At 41.9% G+C, this 15,614-nt stretch overlaps 1 protein-coding gene across 2 annotated transcripts in view; it reads left to right on the plus strand.

Moving 5' to 3' along the window:
* Positions 1-1,695: 1,695 nt before the first annotated feature.
* The window catches only part of GPATCH8 (G-patch domain containing 8), a 109,326-nt gene continuing 95,407 nt past the window's right edge, over positions 1,696-15,614 (plus strand). Inside the window, exon 1 of one of the 2 annotated variants that reach the window (XM_030799349.1) lies at positions 1,696-1,966. In XM_030799349.1, the coding sequence (XP_030655209.1) occupies positions 1,922-1,966 (45 nt within the window). In that variant the 5' untranslated portion in view covers positions 1,696-1,921. The remainder of the gene's footprint in view (positions 1,967-15,614) is intronic. The other variant, XM_030799352.1, reaches the window with a different exon arrangement.

Raw genomic sequence — 15,614 nt, forward strand, 5'->3', positions numbered from 1 at the left:
CCATTGTCCCTTCTCCAGGTCTTTTCGTCTATGTGAATTTATGCACTTCTTATTCCTTTGCTGTCATTTCAGTGGGCTTTTGAGAGGGAGAAGAGGTCAGTGTGGTGTGTATCCCGGTGATTCAATCTTTCACACTACCCTTAAGTCTCTTTACAATGTTTGAGCCAGGCGCGGTGGCTCACGCCTGTAATCACAGCACTTTGGGAGGCTGAGGCGGGCGGATCACAAGGTCAGGAGCTCCAGACCAGCCTGGCCAACATGGTGAAACCCCGTCTCCACTAAAAATAAAAATAAATAAATAAATAAATAAAAGGCCGGGCGAGGTAGCTCACGCCTGTAATCCCAGCACTTTGGGAGGCCGAGGCAGGCGGATCCCGAGGTCAGGAGATCGAGACCATCCTGGCTAACACGGTGAAACCCCGTCTCTGCTAAAAATACAAAAAATTAGCCGGGCATGGTGGCGGGCACCTGTAGTCCCAGCTACTCGGGAGGTTGAGCCAGGAGAATGGTGTGAACCCGGGAGGCAGAGCTTGCAGTGAGCCGAGATCGCGCCACCACACTCCAGCCTGGGCGGCAGAGTGAGACTCCGTTTCAAAAAAAAAAAAAATGAGCTGGGCTTAGTGGTGGGCGCCTGTAATCCCAGCTACTAGGGAGGCTGAGGCAGGAGAATCTCTTGAACCTGGGAGGCGGAGGTTGCAGTGAGCCGAGATTGCGCTGCTGTACTCTGGCGACAGTGGGAGACTCCGTCTCAAAAAAAAAAAAAAAGAATACAATGTTTGAATTCTGTATGCCCTGCCTCCCCTTAGATGGAAGCTGGAAGCGTAGGCTGAAGCATGGGTGGGGCAAATACACACCCTTCCTCAAAAAATTAAATTCCATTTGACTCTTTCAGGGCAGGGTAAGAGCCATTTTTCCATTGTGTGATTTCTGTCAACTACTCTTTTCAAAAGGAGAGAAGTCCTGTCACCCTTCTATGTGTTTTATGTATTTTGGCTAAGAGTCCTGGAGCACTGGGTGAGGTCCTCAGAAGGGATGGAAAAATCTGATTCTTGACTCTCACAGTCAGCGCTAGGCAGGAGCATCAGAGATTACTGAATCCAATTTCCTTATTGTATAAAAAGGAAACTGAAGCCCAGAGAGCTTTAGTCGATTTGGATCAACTTCGGTCCCTTGTGGAATACTTCTTTCAAAGGATGGCTCGAAATCAAGCTCCTTGCAGTCTTTGGGCCTTTGGGTCTAACGTTCCCTATGGGCTGTGGGCTCCTTGCTGTGCCTCGGTCAAAGGTACTTTCAGAGACTGTCCCTCTCAGCACTGTGGCCAGTTTTAGTTTTTTGTGGCACTTGTTGATATTTAAAAATATTTATTTTACGAGTTATGTGAGTTCTTCCACTGGAATGAAATCCCCATAAGAGGAGATCATTCCTGTCTCGTTCACCGTTGAATCCTCAGGGTGAGCTGAGATTCGAAGCTAAGCAGTCTGGCTCTAAGGTCGCGCTTTCGGCCCAACATTATGCTGCTATTTAGTGAAGACGGTGGACTTCTGCGAACACGGGGAAGCAAGAGTGAGAAAAGACACCCGGAAGTGAGCAACAGCAAAACATCCAGACTCGTCCGCACGGTGCCCCCTCTGACCTTTCCCTCCGGAAGCTCTCGAGGCTCTCGGGCGGGAGTGCGCACGCGCGGCCACCGGGGTCGCTCCGGGTCGCGCGCGGAGCAGGGGCTGGAGGGAAGGGTCAGCCTCCAGGGCTGGCAGGCGCCTGCGCCGCGGGGCTCCCGTCAGGACGCGCATTCTCGCTCCCTCCCTCGGCTGCGCGCGCCCGGTGGGCGTGGGAGGAGGCGGGGAACCGGGGAGGGGTGGGTGTCGCAGGAGGGAAGGAGCGAACCGGAGAGCGTCGTCCTGAGAGGAGTGAAGGCGGCAAAATGGCGGACCGCTTCTCCCGCTTCAACGAAGACCGAGACTTTCAGGTAAACACGGGCGTCGCCGAGGATGCGGGGAAGGCGCTGGTCTAGCCCAGAACCTCTTTCATCTCCGGTTCCCAGCCCTCTTTCCTTCCAGTTTTGCTCCGACTTGCGAACCGGCTCGCTCTTCTCCCGTCTCTGCTTTCTCAAGAGGCCTCCCGGCTTGAGGGAGGCCGCATCTCCTCGCACCCGCATTCTTTTACCCTGAAACTCAGGCCGCGGGGCTTGCGGCTTCCGCCTGTTTGGCATCGGATTTCGGAACCGGGCCTGGGCGCCGTGTGAGGGGCTGTGCCCTTCGGGTCTGCCCGGCCTGTGCCGGCGAAGGGCTGGCTCCCAGGGGACAAGAGGGGTGGTTGGGTTGGGCTGGGAGGGCTTGGGGGAGAGTGTTGCTGAGGCCAAGGCTTCCGAACCCCGGGATTTTGCTCTCACGGATCCTTTTGGGGTCCTTTTCTTTCTTCACTGTGGTAAATCAATTCCTTTCATTGTCTGCTTTTCCTCTTCCTTACCTGGGAAAAGGTTGCCTTCGCTATCAGACGCCTTGTTGGTTAGTCATACATTGAGATTTCCCGGGGCATAAGTGTTGCTGTTGTTATTAGGCTGTTAATTGGGCTTGGAAAGCAGTAAGTTACTGAACTATGATCCGATGTGAGCCTAACCTCAAATCCTATCTCGAAAGATTTGTAAGAAGCGTAATGATAATGGGCCGTCCACGCATGGGGTCAGTAGTGCCAAAAGCTTAATTTTTCTTTCTTGAATTGCAAATGTTGGTATGGAAAAATGCCCTTACGATGGCAAGCTCTATTGAGTAAAAAATAAAGGCCAAATTAGAATAACTTGTTTTTTCGCCGTTGAAAATACCTTTCTGTTGAAATTGTTACCGCGGAAATCTCGAAGACTAAAAGGGATTTAGTAGAGATTGGCTGTTTCTAGGTAAAATACATCCGTAGAGTCTCAAAAAAAAAAACACTGCATTACTACCGCATATCCTGGCAACTGCAATTTGGGTCGGGATGAATCTCAGAACTCAAGTTTTTATCCCGCTGCAGATCCTACTCAAAGCAATACGAAAGCACTCTAGATGTGTTTCAGAAGGCAGTTCAAAGAATTTGAATTCCCTGAGATGATAGGATTGGTAAATAAATAGGTAAAGCAGTTTAACAATTTTAACTCAGCACTGCTAACAGTCTAGTGCATAGAACGCTTATGAGAAGTTTGCAACAGTAAGGGATCTAAGGGGCTGTTGAAAAGCCTTGTGATCATGCGACTGCTGTATAGCTGCAGCACAATACAGGAGAATCTCAGGGTGTTCTAAGGATATAATGCACATTCACCAAAGTTTGAAGCAGTTCATGTTAGCCTTTTGATCCCTGAGAAATATATATGTATATTTTAGCAAGCACCATAAAATATGAGTACGCTGCAAGGTGTATGAGCTTTATTGATTTTTAAATTACCAATAGAGACATATTGATAACTAAAGCCCGCAAATGCTTTTCAGAGGAGAGAATAATCTCAAGGTGACCTAATAAAATCGAAAATAGATAATATGGACAATTAAGTTTTGAGAAAAGATGACTGTCAACCACAGAATTCCAGCAGGCTTAACAAACAGGATTTTCAGGGCCTTTAATGAAGATTTTGAAAATTGTGGATAGCAGAGTGTGAATGCTGTTTCCTAAAAAAAATTCAGGGGGTTAGCCTCTACTTTTTCAATACTCAGTTTCTAAGTAAGATGACCCTCACTTCTGATGCTTTAGTTGGGTATTGCAAAACCCGATTTTGGTTTCATGGTAGTCCTTTGAAGATGATACATATACTTCATTTTCTGCTTATATGTTGAAAGAACCAACCCCTGTTAAATTGGGTCAGCCAGGAAAAAAAAATTTTTTTTTTTGAGATGGAGTCTCGCTGTGTCACCCAGGCTGGAGTGCAGTGGCACGATCTCGGCTCACTGCAACCTCCGTCTCCCGGGTTCAAGTGATTCTTCTGCCTCAGCCTCCCGAGCAGCTGGGATTACAGGCACCCGCCACCACACCCGGCTAATTTTTGTATTTTTAGTAGAGATGGGGTTTCACCGTATTGGCCAGGCTGGTCTCGAACTCCTGACCTGGTGATCCGCCTGCCTCGGCCTCCCAAAGTGCTGGGATTACAGGTGTGAGCCACCGCGCCTGGCCGAAAATGTTGGTTTTTAAAATTCAGATGTCCTAGCATTTTGGGTAAATAGGGTATTGGGAATGGAAGCCTTTTTAGACAGTTGTAAGATATTAAAACTTTTATAAATTATGTTAACATTTCTAAAGTACATTCATTTAAATATAAAGTGGTATTTTTCTAGATGTTTTAATAAAGGGAAAAATACAGATTGACTTTCATTTAATGATATATTTTGATTCAAAGTTATTGGTGAGAGAATGTAATGTAATAGGATTCTCCTGTGAATAATGTATCTGAAACATTTTCAGCTTCAGGTTATTCAAAATTAAACGTGGCCTCCTTTTAAGGTTTTGGGTGAAGCCACTGACTATACTTGAAAACAAATCATAGTAGGTTTCCAAACACAGTGGATAGATCTCGTTGCTTTCAACAGATCTTGTAGCACTGGAAATTGTTCATCTTCTCTGGTAAGTTCGAGATGACTTATTTTTTTTTGCCTTTAATTTGGCAGGATGATTTAAAGTTGTAGAACTTCACTCTTTACCGGTTTATCAAGTGCAAATTTTGGAGAGTTTGATGTCTCTTGAAATTATTATGGAGTTAGGGAGTTAGGCTATTACAATTTGTGAATACCTAAAGTTTCTAAGGTATTTTGTATATATAGTGAAAAGTTATAGTTAACAGTGGTATGCCACTTGAAGCACTCATGTATATAGAGATTAATCATTATCAGGGACCTGACTTTTTTTAATTGGTAACTTTATTATAATAATGAACAGGTCCTATTCCACAGGCTTTATGTGTCTTATCTCATAGTCTTCACCATAACCCTACGAGGTAGGTACTGTTATTACTGCCGTTTTCAGCTGAGGCACTGAGAATTAAGTAACTTAGCCAATTACATACATCTGTTAAATGGCAGAGCATAAATTCATACTGGCTTTTGGACTCTTGAACTTGTCCTCATGACCATTCTGTCTGCTGCTGACAATTATACATTTTATATAGCTGTAATTGGGTCATCAAATGTGGAGGATAAACTTATAGGTGACAAAGAATAAGGGAGCTTTTAGAAAGGTGATACAATTCCAGTTTTTATTCTGTTTGGTTTTGTCCAGATCTGTCTCTTTCTGGTCTCCCAACGGCTTCTAGGGAGGCTTTCAATAATGATAAATTACATTGTGTCATAGAGGATATATTGTTAACTGTTTTAGTTTAAACATTCTTTTGTCTGGCCTTTTAAGTGTTTTTTTTTTTTTTAATCTTTGGAAATCTTTGTAATCTAAACTGATGTATTTATTTTTACAAATGTTTTAAGAGTTTTAACTACTCCTTTAAGAATCTGGCCCCAATTTCTGAATGAGATGTTACTTCTGCAGGCATTTACCAGATTAAGATGCATTTGTTCACAGATTGAAGTGTTACACAAACTAATGGAAAATATATAATATAACTTAAGATAATCAACACTTTGGATTACAGGTTCATTAAAGAAAGTTTTGTTTGTACAGTGATGTACAGCTAGCTATACTGTGCCATTAAGATACAGTGCTTAGCATTTTATGGTTGTGCAGCTATTAATGGTGATGCAGCTGAATGCTGGTGAGGAAATGTTCTTTAGTATATGTACCTGCAGAGGACTGATGATTCGTGTTCCGAGTGTTCTCTGCATTTTATTTCTTTTTTTTTTTTTTGAGACGGAGTTTCGCTCTTGTTGCCCAGCTGGAGTGCAATGGCACCATCTCGGCTCACCTCAACCTCCGCCTCCCGGGTTCAAGTGATTCTCCTGCTTCAGCCTCCCGAGTAGCTGGGATTTCAGGCATGTCCCACCACGTCCAGCTAATTTTTTTGTAATTTTTAGTAGAGACGGGGTTTCACCATGTTGGTCAGGCTGGTCTCAAACTCCCGACCTCAGGTGATCCACCCACCTCGGTCTCCAAAAGTGCTGGGATTACAGGAGTGAGCCACTGCGCCTGGCCCTCTGCATTTTATTTCTAATGAAAAGGAACTACAGTAATAGATGAATTAATGATAAGTTGATAAGAGAAACAAGACATGCTATCTTAAAGGTCATAATAAAAATACAGAAATTGCCTAAGAACTTTCTGTAATCTATGTAAGTAATCATAATGGTAAATAGCAATAAGCTAGTCATGTGTTACATTTATGCAGTATGTTTGGAGGAATCCTCTTTGTGTTTCCATATGTAACCAGTATGTGACCCTTAGGAAATTTTTAGTTGAGAGTTTCATAGTTTTAAGATATTTAGGTCACAGAAGCATATTAGTATATTTTCTGTATGTAATATAGTTGGCATTGTAATGCAGGTATGCCAGATATGACTACATGGACAAGTGTTTTAAATGGTTTTTCCTATGTCTTGCTCCCGTAATCTGGAAGAAATGCCACAAGCATTTAATGGAAAAAGAAAATTAATGTCAGTTTGCTTGGGATACTGAAACTTACGCAAAATCATTACTCTTCCCTGTCTCATAGTATGATAAGTGAAAAGGATTAGAATCAGGGCTGTACCAGTTTCAAAATACTGATGCTGAATTGACATGATTGTTAGCAAATGCAAAATGATACTGACATTGGTTAATATATTCTTAGGAGATCAAGAGTGACCAAAGTAAAGTCAGCATAAGAGAAGTTTCCCTGGAGGTGATTTGAAGGGTAAATGGTATATAATCACTTTTAAAATGTGGGACATATCAAGGAATAACATCACAGAGAGAGACTTAAGTTGTAATTAGGAAAGATTGGGGTTAGAACTGTGATCAGAGGACTTCATGTGATGACCTATTTTATTATTTGTTTTCAAAGTAGTCATGGGAGGCAGGAAGAAACACATCTGGACAAATGCAATATTATGCCGAGTATTGTTTCAGGGCTCTTACAGTACAGTCAAAATGATAGAAAAACAGGTATTCCTGTTGTACCTTTCCTTTTCTTCTATACATGTAACACAGTTCTCATTAGAGTACTGCAAAGGGATTCTTTCATCACATTTTCCATGTCTTTATGATAAATTGTATAACCAAAGCTAAAATTTGTGACTTAAAAATATTTTAAGACACATATGTAATAAGCTATCCTGATTGTGCTGTTTCATAATTGAGATACATTTCCATGTGATTTCTGTCTATCTGGGTACATGATTAAAAAAATTTTTTTTTTTTTGTATTTTTAGTAGAGACGGGGTTTCACCGTGGTCTCAATCTCCTGACCTCGTGATCTGCCCACCTCGGCCTCCCAAAGTGCTGGGATTACAAGCATGAGCCACCGCACCCGGCCTCATGATAAAAATTTTTAAAAGGACAGTCTGTTTTTCTTTTCTTTTTTTTTTTTTTTGGAGACAGTGTCTGGCTCTTTTGCCCAGGTTAGAGTACAGTTGTGGGATCTTGGCTCATGCAGTCTCTACCTCCTGGGCTCAAGCAATCCTCCCACTTCAGCCTCCCGAGTAGCTGGGACTACAGGAATGTACCACCATGACTGGCTAAGTTTTGTATTTTTTTTAGAGACAGGGTTTCAACTTGTTGCCCAGGCCGGTCTTGAACTCCTGGGCTCAAGCGATCCTCCCACCTCAGCCCCCCAAAGTGCTGGGATTACAGGCATGCACCACTGCGCACAGCTGACAGTTGTTTTTTTTGATGTGGTAAAGACTTTTTTAAATTTAATTTTTTTAAATTAAAAAAAATTTTTTTTTTGAGACAAGGTCTCACTCTTGTCACTTAGGCTGGAGTGCAGTGACGCGATCATGGCTCCCGGCAACCTTGACCTCCCAGCTTCAAGTGATCCTCCCACCTCAGCCTCCTGAGTAGCTGGGGCTACAGGTGTGTCACCAAGCCCTGCTAATTTTTTTGCATTTTTATAGAGATGGGGTTTCGCCGTGTTGCCCAGGCTAGTCTCAAACTCCTGAGCTCAAGCTGTCTTCCCACCTCGGCCCCTCAAAGTGCTGAGATTACAGGCATGTGCCACTGCACCTGGCCAAGATTACCATTTTCTGAAAGCAGTAGCGGAAGATCATGAGATCTTAATTACGAATCAGAAACCTATGTAAAGGTTTCATTTTTGCTCTTGTGACTTAGTTTCTAGTATTTTATTAATGAAAATGGTTTCTAGCTTGAAGTAGATTCCAGTTCATGAGTTCTGTTAAAATTCCTTCCCTGAAACAACTTGGTACTTTTGCTTGTATGTCTGGCATTAATTTTCTTTTCATATTAGCATTGCCATTTAGCATTAAGTGAAAGCAGATTCATGGTAATTACCAAAGGAATTACAGATGACTACCACAAATACTGAAAGAAGTCATTGATTTGATATTGCAGTGAATACCAGAAGATGTTGTAATGATTTTCCACTTATAAAAAGTGAATTGTCCATTTAACTCTGGAAGTCGAAGCAAATGTGCTTAATGCATATTGTATTAGTCAATGCAAAAAGTTAAATATGCCCAGGCTGAAAGAGGGTGTATACTGTATGGTCGTTCTTATACCAAATGATTTCTTTGGAATTTAAGCAAATATGTTTAGTATTTTATTCCTAATTTAGGAAGAAAAAGCAGCTAAAGTTATTCTGACATTGTACACAGATTAGTAGCACGTAACTCTGTTATTTAGTAAGCCCTATAGATAGTAAGGAATAAAAGTTGTTAGTGAGCAAAACAGGAGTATCCTGCCATTTGCTTTAATTCTTTTTGTGATAGTTTTGAGGTACAATAATTCCTGTGTGCATGTCACTCAAGCAACCAGAAAGTAATTTGCATTTGGTAAGTCTTTGTAATATGCATTTGGTCTCATCTCATGAAGTTCCAATTGTTTGTTGTCATCCTTGCCACTCTTTGGCAATTACATTGATTTCAAAGAGGAATTCTAATTCATGTTAGTGTTTCATAGAATTGAGACACAAAATAGCTTTACAGGTTTAAAGTTGTAATAGAAAAAAGTCATAGAGTTTTCTGACGTTTTAATAATGACATTGTTGGAAAAGTCAGTACCTGTCTTATAGCTCCCATAACATTATTCTTCCAGAGTTAATGAGAAAAGAGGAGCTTAATTTTTCATCATTTTTGTAGGCAGTGCTGATCAAAATCTAGAAATTATTTTGATACTGTAGGTCTTGACTATAGAAGAAGTAAAGGCAGGCTGGGCACAGTGGCTCACGCCTGTAATGCCAGCATTTTGGGAGGCTGAGGCAGGTGGATCACCCAAGATCAGGAGTTTGAGACCAGCCTGGCCAACATGGTGAAACCCCATCTGTACTAAAAATACAAAAAATTAGCTGGGTATGGTGGTGCGCTCCTGTAGTCCCAGCTACTCAGGAGGCTGGGGCAGGAGAATCTCTTGAACCTGGGAGGTGGAGGTTGCAGTGAACCGATACTGTGCCATTGCACTCCAGCCTGGGCAACAGAGTGAGACACCATCTCAAAACAAAACAAAACAAAAAAAGAAATTAAAGCTAATGCTTGTGGATTGTATGCTGTAGTGTCAGTAATTTCCCTTGTTGCTGTGAATAGAGCTATGAGTGAAATTATGAGGTATCTTTAAAGAAAGGGCAAAAGTGGTTGAAAATTTAAGTGGTTTAATATTGTACTAGGGTATCATCTGTGCAAGCAATAACAAGGGGTATATTTACCTTGAGAATAGTTTCTAGAATATAGACTAATTTTTGAAAACTTAAAAAAACAATGTTTGAATAGTGGTTGTACGAAGAAGTACGTATTGTAGTGTAAGTATTTCTGTGCGGGTAGTTGGTTAAGAAGTGTTTTTGTTTTTCAAGGAGTTTTCGTTTTAGTTGGAGAGATAACATAAGTAATAAGGTTTAGTTTATTATTCATAAGACCAGCATAATTATCAGAAAAACAGTATAGCTAATAAATGCAAAACTCTAAGTAAAGGAGAGAACCCTTAAAGTGGGATGACTGGACATGCTTTTATTTTATTTTATTTTTTTCAGACAGAGTCTTGCTCTGTTGCCCAGGCTAGAATGTAGTGGCATGATCTCAGCTCACTGTAACCTCCACCTCCTGGGTTCAAGCAATTCTCATGGCTCAGCCTCACAAGTAACTGGGATTACAGGCGCCCACTACCACGCCTGGTTAATTTTTATATTTTTAGTAGAGATGGGGTTTCATCATGTAGGTCAGGCTGGTCTTGAACAACCACCTCCAGTGATCTGCCCGCCTTGGCCTCCCAATGTGCTGGGATTACAGGTGTGAGCCACCGTGCTGGCCTGGGCATGCTTTTATGAAGAAGTTAGCATTCAAGCTGGATCTTGAAGGATGGGATTGCATGCCTCAAGTGAATGGAAGTACACTCAGTTGGAAAAAATAGCCAGGACAAAAGTAAAGAAGTGGAACAAGCAGAATTTGTTTTTTTAGGACAATGAATTAATGATTGGGCATAGGGAAAAAGTGAAGACTAGGGCTGCAAAGATAAATTTTATTTTAATGCTGTAAGCAGGAATGCACTAGCTATTTAAGGTGCTTAAGCTGAGGGATAGGCAGTCAAAGCCCTCTTTCTTATAGGAAGATTAATTCAGCTATAGTTTGTTAGATGTGCTATACCCATATAGTGAAAGTGCTGATAACCAGTCTCTCTTAACCAGAGTCAGTGTGAATAAGAGCAAAGGAGTAGAGGGTGTATACGAGGAGTGATTACAATAATGGACCATATGGACCATGTGATTTCTTTCTTTTTTTTTCCTTTTTTTTTGAGATGAAGTTTCACTCTCGTTGCCCAGGCTGGAGTGCAGTGGTGCAGTCTTGGCTCACTGCAACCTCTGCCTCCCGAGTTCAAATGATTTTCCTGCCTCAACCTCCCAAGTAGCTGGGATTACAGACGCATGCTACCATGCCCGGCTAATTTTTGTGTTTTTAATAGGGACAGGGTTTCACTACGTTGGCCAGGCTGGTCGCGAACTCCTGACCTCAGGTAATCCACCCACCTTGGCCTCCCAAAGTGCTGGGATTACAGGTGTGAGCCACCGTGCCTGGCCGGACCATGTGATTTTAAGCTTGGTAAGGAGATGAATGAGGACTTTTGGGAGTGGGGGTGGTGGCAGCAATGTAGGTAGTGAGAGGGTGAAAAATTGGTAGGATCAACGGATTGTAGATTCCGATGGGGTTTAAGATTTGTTAGAGTGGCAGTACTGGAGGGAATGAGCTAGAAAGATAGAAGGTGGTGGTTGTAGAACACAATGTTTGAAGTAGGGTTTATATTAATAGAAGGGTTGAGATTATTGTTAATGATCATGAGAGTACATGGTTAAGGCAGAATGGAGAGCAAGATCATTGTAGGAAAGGAAGTTAAGGAACTGAGGCACCAGGATGTTACAAAGATAATCTGACCTGGTTATGAGAGTGGTAATATGGTATAGTTGTATACTGTCATGGTTTAATAAATGCCTTTTATATAATGTTCTTTTCTGGTTCTTCTAATTCAGTGAAGTAAATAGAAGAGGTACTAATCCTATTTTGAAGATGAAGAAACTGAGGCCCAGATAAATTATTTTGCCTAGTGCAGAACTGAGGTTTGAACTTTGCTCTTTTGACTTCTTTTGTTCTTTTCTTTTTAAATAAAAGAGATGGAATTTTGTTACATTGCCCAGGCTGGACTTGAACTCCTGGGCTCACACCATCCTCCCACTTCTGCCTCCCTAGTAGCTGAGACTACAGGTGCACGCCGTTGAGCCTGGGTGACTTCTTGTATAGTATTCTGTTTACTGTGGTATATAGATTGGCTTCTCTTCAAGGTATATATACTGTGGTATATAGATTGTGGTATGTAAAGTGTTGGTATTATCTCCAGTATGCAAAACATTGTACTTAATACACAGCAGCATTTTGTACCAGTTAATAAACTGGTAGAAAATAGTTGGTATGCTTATTAAAGATGATAATTTTTGTTTCAGAAACATCTCAGTATTAAAAACCAATAGTTGTCAGGCATGGGGGCTCGTGCCTGTAATCCCAGCACTTTGGGAGGCCAAGGTGGGTGGATAACCTGAGATCAAGAGTTTGTGACCAGCCTGGCCAACATGGCAAAACCCTGTCCTTACTAAGAATACAAAAATTAGCTGAGCATAGTGGTGCATGCCTGTAGTCCCACCTACTGCGAAGGGAGGCTGCTGAGGCAGGAGAATTGCATGAACCCAGGAGGCAGAGGTTGTTGTGAGTCAGGATTCTGCCACTCACTCCAGCCTGGGTGACAGAATGAGACTCTATCTTAAAAAAAAAAAACAAAAAACTAATGGCTTACCACCATTGGTTTAATTGGTCATTTATGACTTCTTGCTCGTCTTTTCACTGTCTGTGGGTCTAGCAGATAATCCCATTCCATTTTCCAAACATTAATGAGTACCTGATTGTTATCGTGGCATCATAAAAGGATAAGTAAACAAGACAAAAGTCCATTTTGTTCATTTGTTCCAGTAAAATAATAGACTGGAGAGGAGAATGGTATTTCTACTGGATACTCTCAAGTTAGGGTACTACCAGCTTATCCTTGACCATTACACCTTTATAAAAGTTGACTACTGTGATATATGGTGAGGATAATATCAGCTACTGTTTGTTGCCAGCTATATTACGTGTCAGGTCTGGTGCCAAGACATTTCAAAGATATTTATCTAATCCAAGTAACTCTCCAAACTAGATGGTGGTATCTCCCTTTTTTTTTCCTTAATTTTTTTATTTTTATTTTATTTTATTTTATTTTTTGAGACAGAGTCTTACTCTGTCGCCCAGGCTGGATTGTAGTGACTCCATCTCGGCTCACTGCAAGCTCTGCCTCCCAGGTTCATGCCATTCTCCTGCCTCAGCCTTCCGAGTAGCTGGGACTACAGGAGCCCGCCACCACGTCTGGCTAATTTTTTTTTAGTAGAGACGGGGTTTCACTGTGTTAGCCAGTATGGTCTCAATCTCCTGACCTTGTGATCCTCCCGCCTCGGCCTTCCAAAGTGCTGGGATTACAGGCGCTGTTTTTTTTTTGTTTGTTTTTTTTTTTTTTTCGAGACGTCTCGCTGTGTCATCCAGGCTGGAGTGCAGTGGCGCCATCTCAGCTCACTGCAAGCTCCGCCTCCCACGTTCTCGCCATTCTCCTGCCTCAGCCTCCTGAGTAGCTGGGACTACAGGTGCCTGCCACCACGCCCGGCTAATTTTTTGTATTTTTAGTAGAGATGGGGTTTCACCATGTTGGCCAGGCTGGTCTTGAACTCTTGACCTCAGGTGATCCACCCACCTCAGCCTCCCAAATTGCTGGGATTACAGGTGTGAACTACCGCGTCTGGCCGTAAATTGAAATAAATTTTAAGTATACTAGTGAAATGACACTAATAATCCCCAGGATGACCATTTCTTTTTGGATAGGCTTTTTCTCCTGGGACATTTTCTTTTTAAATTCCATTTTTAAAGGCACATACATACATTTATTTATTGAAACAGGATTTCATTGTACTTCCAAACACAGGACAAATGTGGAAATTTGCCCAGGATGCAGTACAGTGATGTGATCACTGCTTACTACACTTTTTTTTTTTTTTTTTTTTTTTGAGACGGAGTCTCGCTCTGCCGCCCAGGCGGGAGTGCAGTGGCGCAATCTCGACTCACTGCAAGCTCCGCCTCCCGGGTTCACGCCATTCTCCTGGCTCAGCCTCTCCGAGTAGCTGGGACTACAGGCGCCCGCCACCACGCCCGGCTAATTTTTTTGTATTTTTAGTAGAGACAGGGTTTCACCGTGGTCTCGATCTCCTGACCTCGTGATCCGCCCGCCTCGGCCTCCCAAAGTGCTGGGATTACAAGCGTGAGCCACCGTGCCCGGCCACTACACTCTTGACCTCTTGGACTCAGGCGATCCTCCCATTGCAGCCTCCCGAGTAGCTAGGACTACAGGTGTGTACCACCACATTCAGTTAATTTAATTTTTTGTATTTTTTGTGGAGATGGAGTCTTCTTTTGTGGCCCAAGCAGGTCTTGAACTTCTGGCCTCTAGTGATCTTCCTGCCTTCCAAAGTGCTAGGATTACAAGTATGAGCCACCATGCCCAGCCAGTATCCACCAACTTTTGAGTAATTTAAAAATGTTTTTCAAAGAAGTTGTATTAATTTTTTTTTTTTTTTTTGAGATGGAGTCTCGCTCTGTCGCCAGGCTGGAGTGCAGTGTCGCAATCTCGGCTCACTGTAATCTCTGCCTTCCAGGTTCAAGCAATTCTCTGCTTCAGCCTCCTGAGCAGCTGGGATTACAGGTGCCCGCCACCACACTTGGCTAATTTTTGTGTTTTTAGTAGAGACGGGGTTTCACCATCTTGGCTAGGCTGGTCTTGAACTCCTGACCGTGTGATCCACTGGCCTTGGCCTCCCAAAGTGCTGGGATTACAGACATGAGCCACCGTGCCTGACTGAAGTTGTATTAAATTTTAATAGTTATAGGAAGAGGGAAGAGGATAAGAACAGCTCTCTAGAGTTTCAGTATTGTTTTGCTTTTTGAGATTATAGGCTCTTGATTGTGATCTTTGACTTGTCCTAATAATTCCTTCTCCAGCTCTGATTTCTCTCTACTAATTTCTATATAGTTTAATCACGTAAAGGATACAGCTGTGGGATTATGTAGATGTCAGAATCAGCACCAGTTAGCAAATAATAAGATTTCATTTATCTGGATAAATTTAAGGCAATTCCTGTCTTTATTGATACTTAAATGATCACCACAACCAAATTTGTAAGAGAGAAGTTTCCACATTTGTCCTGTGTTTGGAAGTAGAATCCTTGACTTGTAAGGAACTAGAGCTACTGTGTATTTTAATGACATGCAGAGCAGGTCAGCCAGGTTGTATTCATTTGCCATTGACCTACCACAAGTTGAAGTTTTTTTTTGAGAGTGGAGGCAGTTGAAGGAAAGTCATTTGGGTGTATGCATATAATTTAAAATCTAATACTTTTTTTTTTTTTTTAGAAAAGCTAGATTGCTTCCAGTCTGACCCTTTTGAACTTAAATTCCTGATCAGCATAAATGAAAAACTATATTTCAGCTTTGAAAGCATATAGTATTCAGAAAGGAAGAGTTGATTTAGATAATGAAATAGGTGTTCCAAGCAGTCATCATTTTTTTAAATTTAAATTTCATTTTTTACCTCCCTCAGCTCATACCTATAAGCAGTCATTAAAACTAAATTTTAGAAATGCCGTAATAGAGGACTTATGAATTTTTACTAGGATAACCATGAGTTTTAGTTTATACCTTTTGTCTTGGAATAATTACTGTTAGCATGTTTTGTTTTTTCTTTTTTTGTTTTTTTCTAAGACAGGGTCTTGCTCTGTTACCCAGGCTGGACTGAAGTGACAAGATCATAGCTTACTGCAGCCTCCAACTCCTGGACTCAAGGGATCCTCCCCACTCAGGCTCTTGAATAGCTGAGACTACAGGTGCACACCATCATTAAAAAAAATTTTTACAAAAATTAAAAAAAATTTGTAAAGATAGGGTGTCACTGTGTTTCCCCGG

This window comes from Nomascus leucogenys, chromosome 19 (assembly GCF_006542625.1).
Source record: "Nomascus leucogenys isolate Asia chromosome 19, Asia_NLE_v1, whole genome shotgun sequence".
Lineage (NCBI taxonomy): Eukaryota > Metazoa > Chordata > Mammalia > Primates > Hylobatidae > Nomascus > Nomascus leucogenys.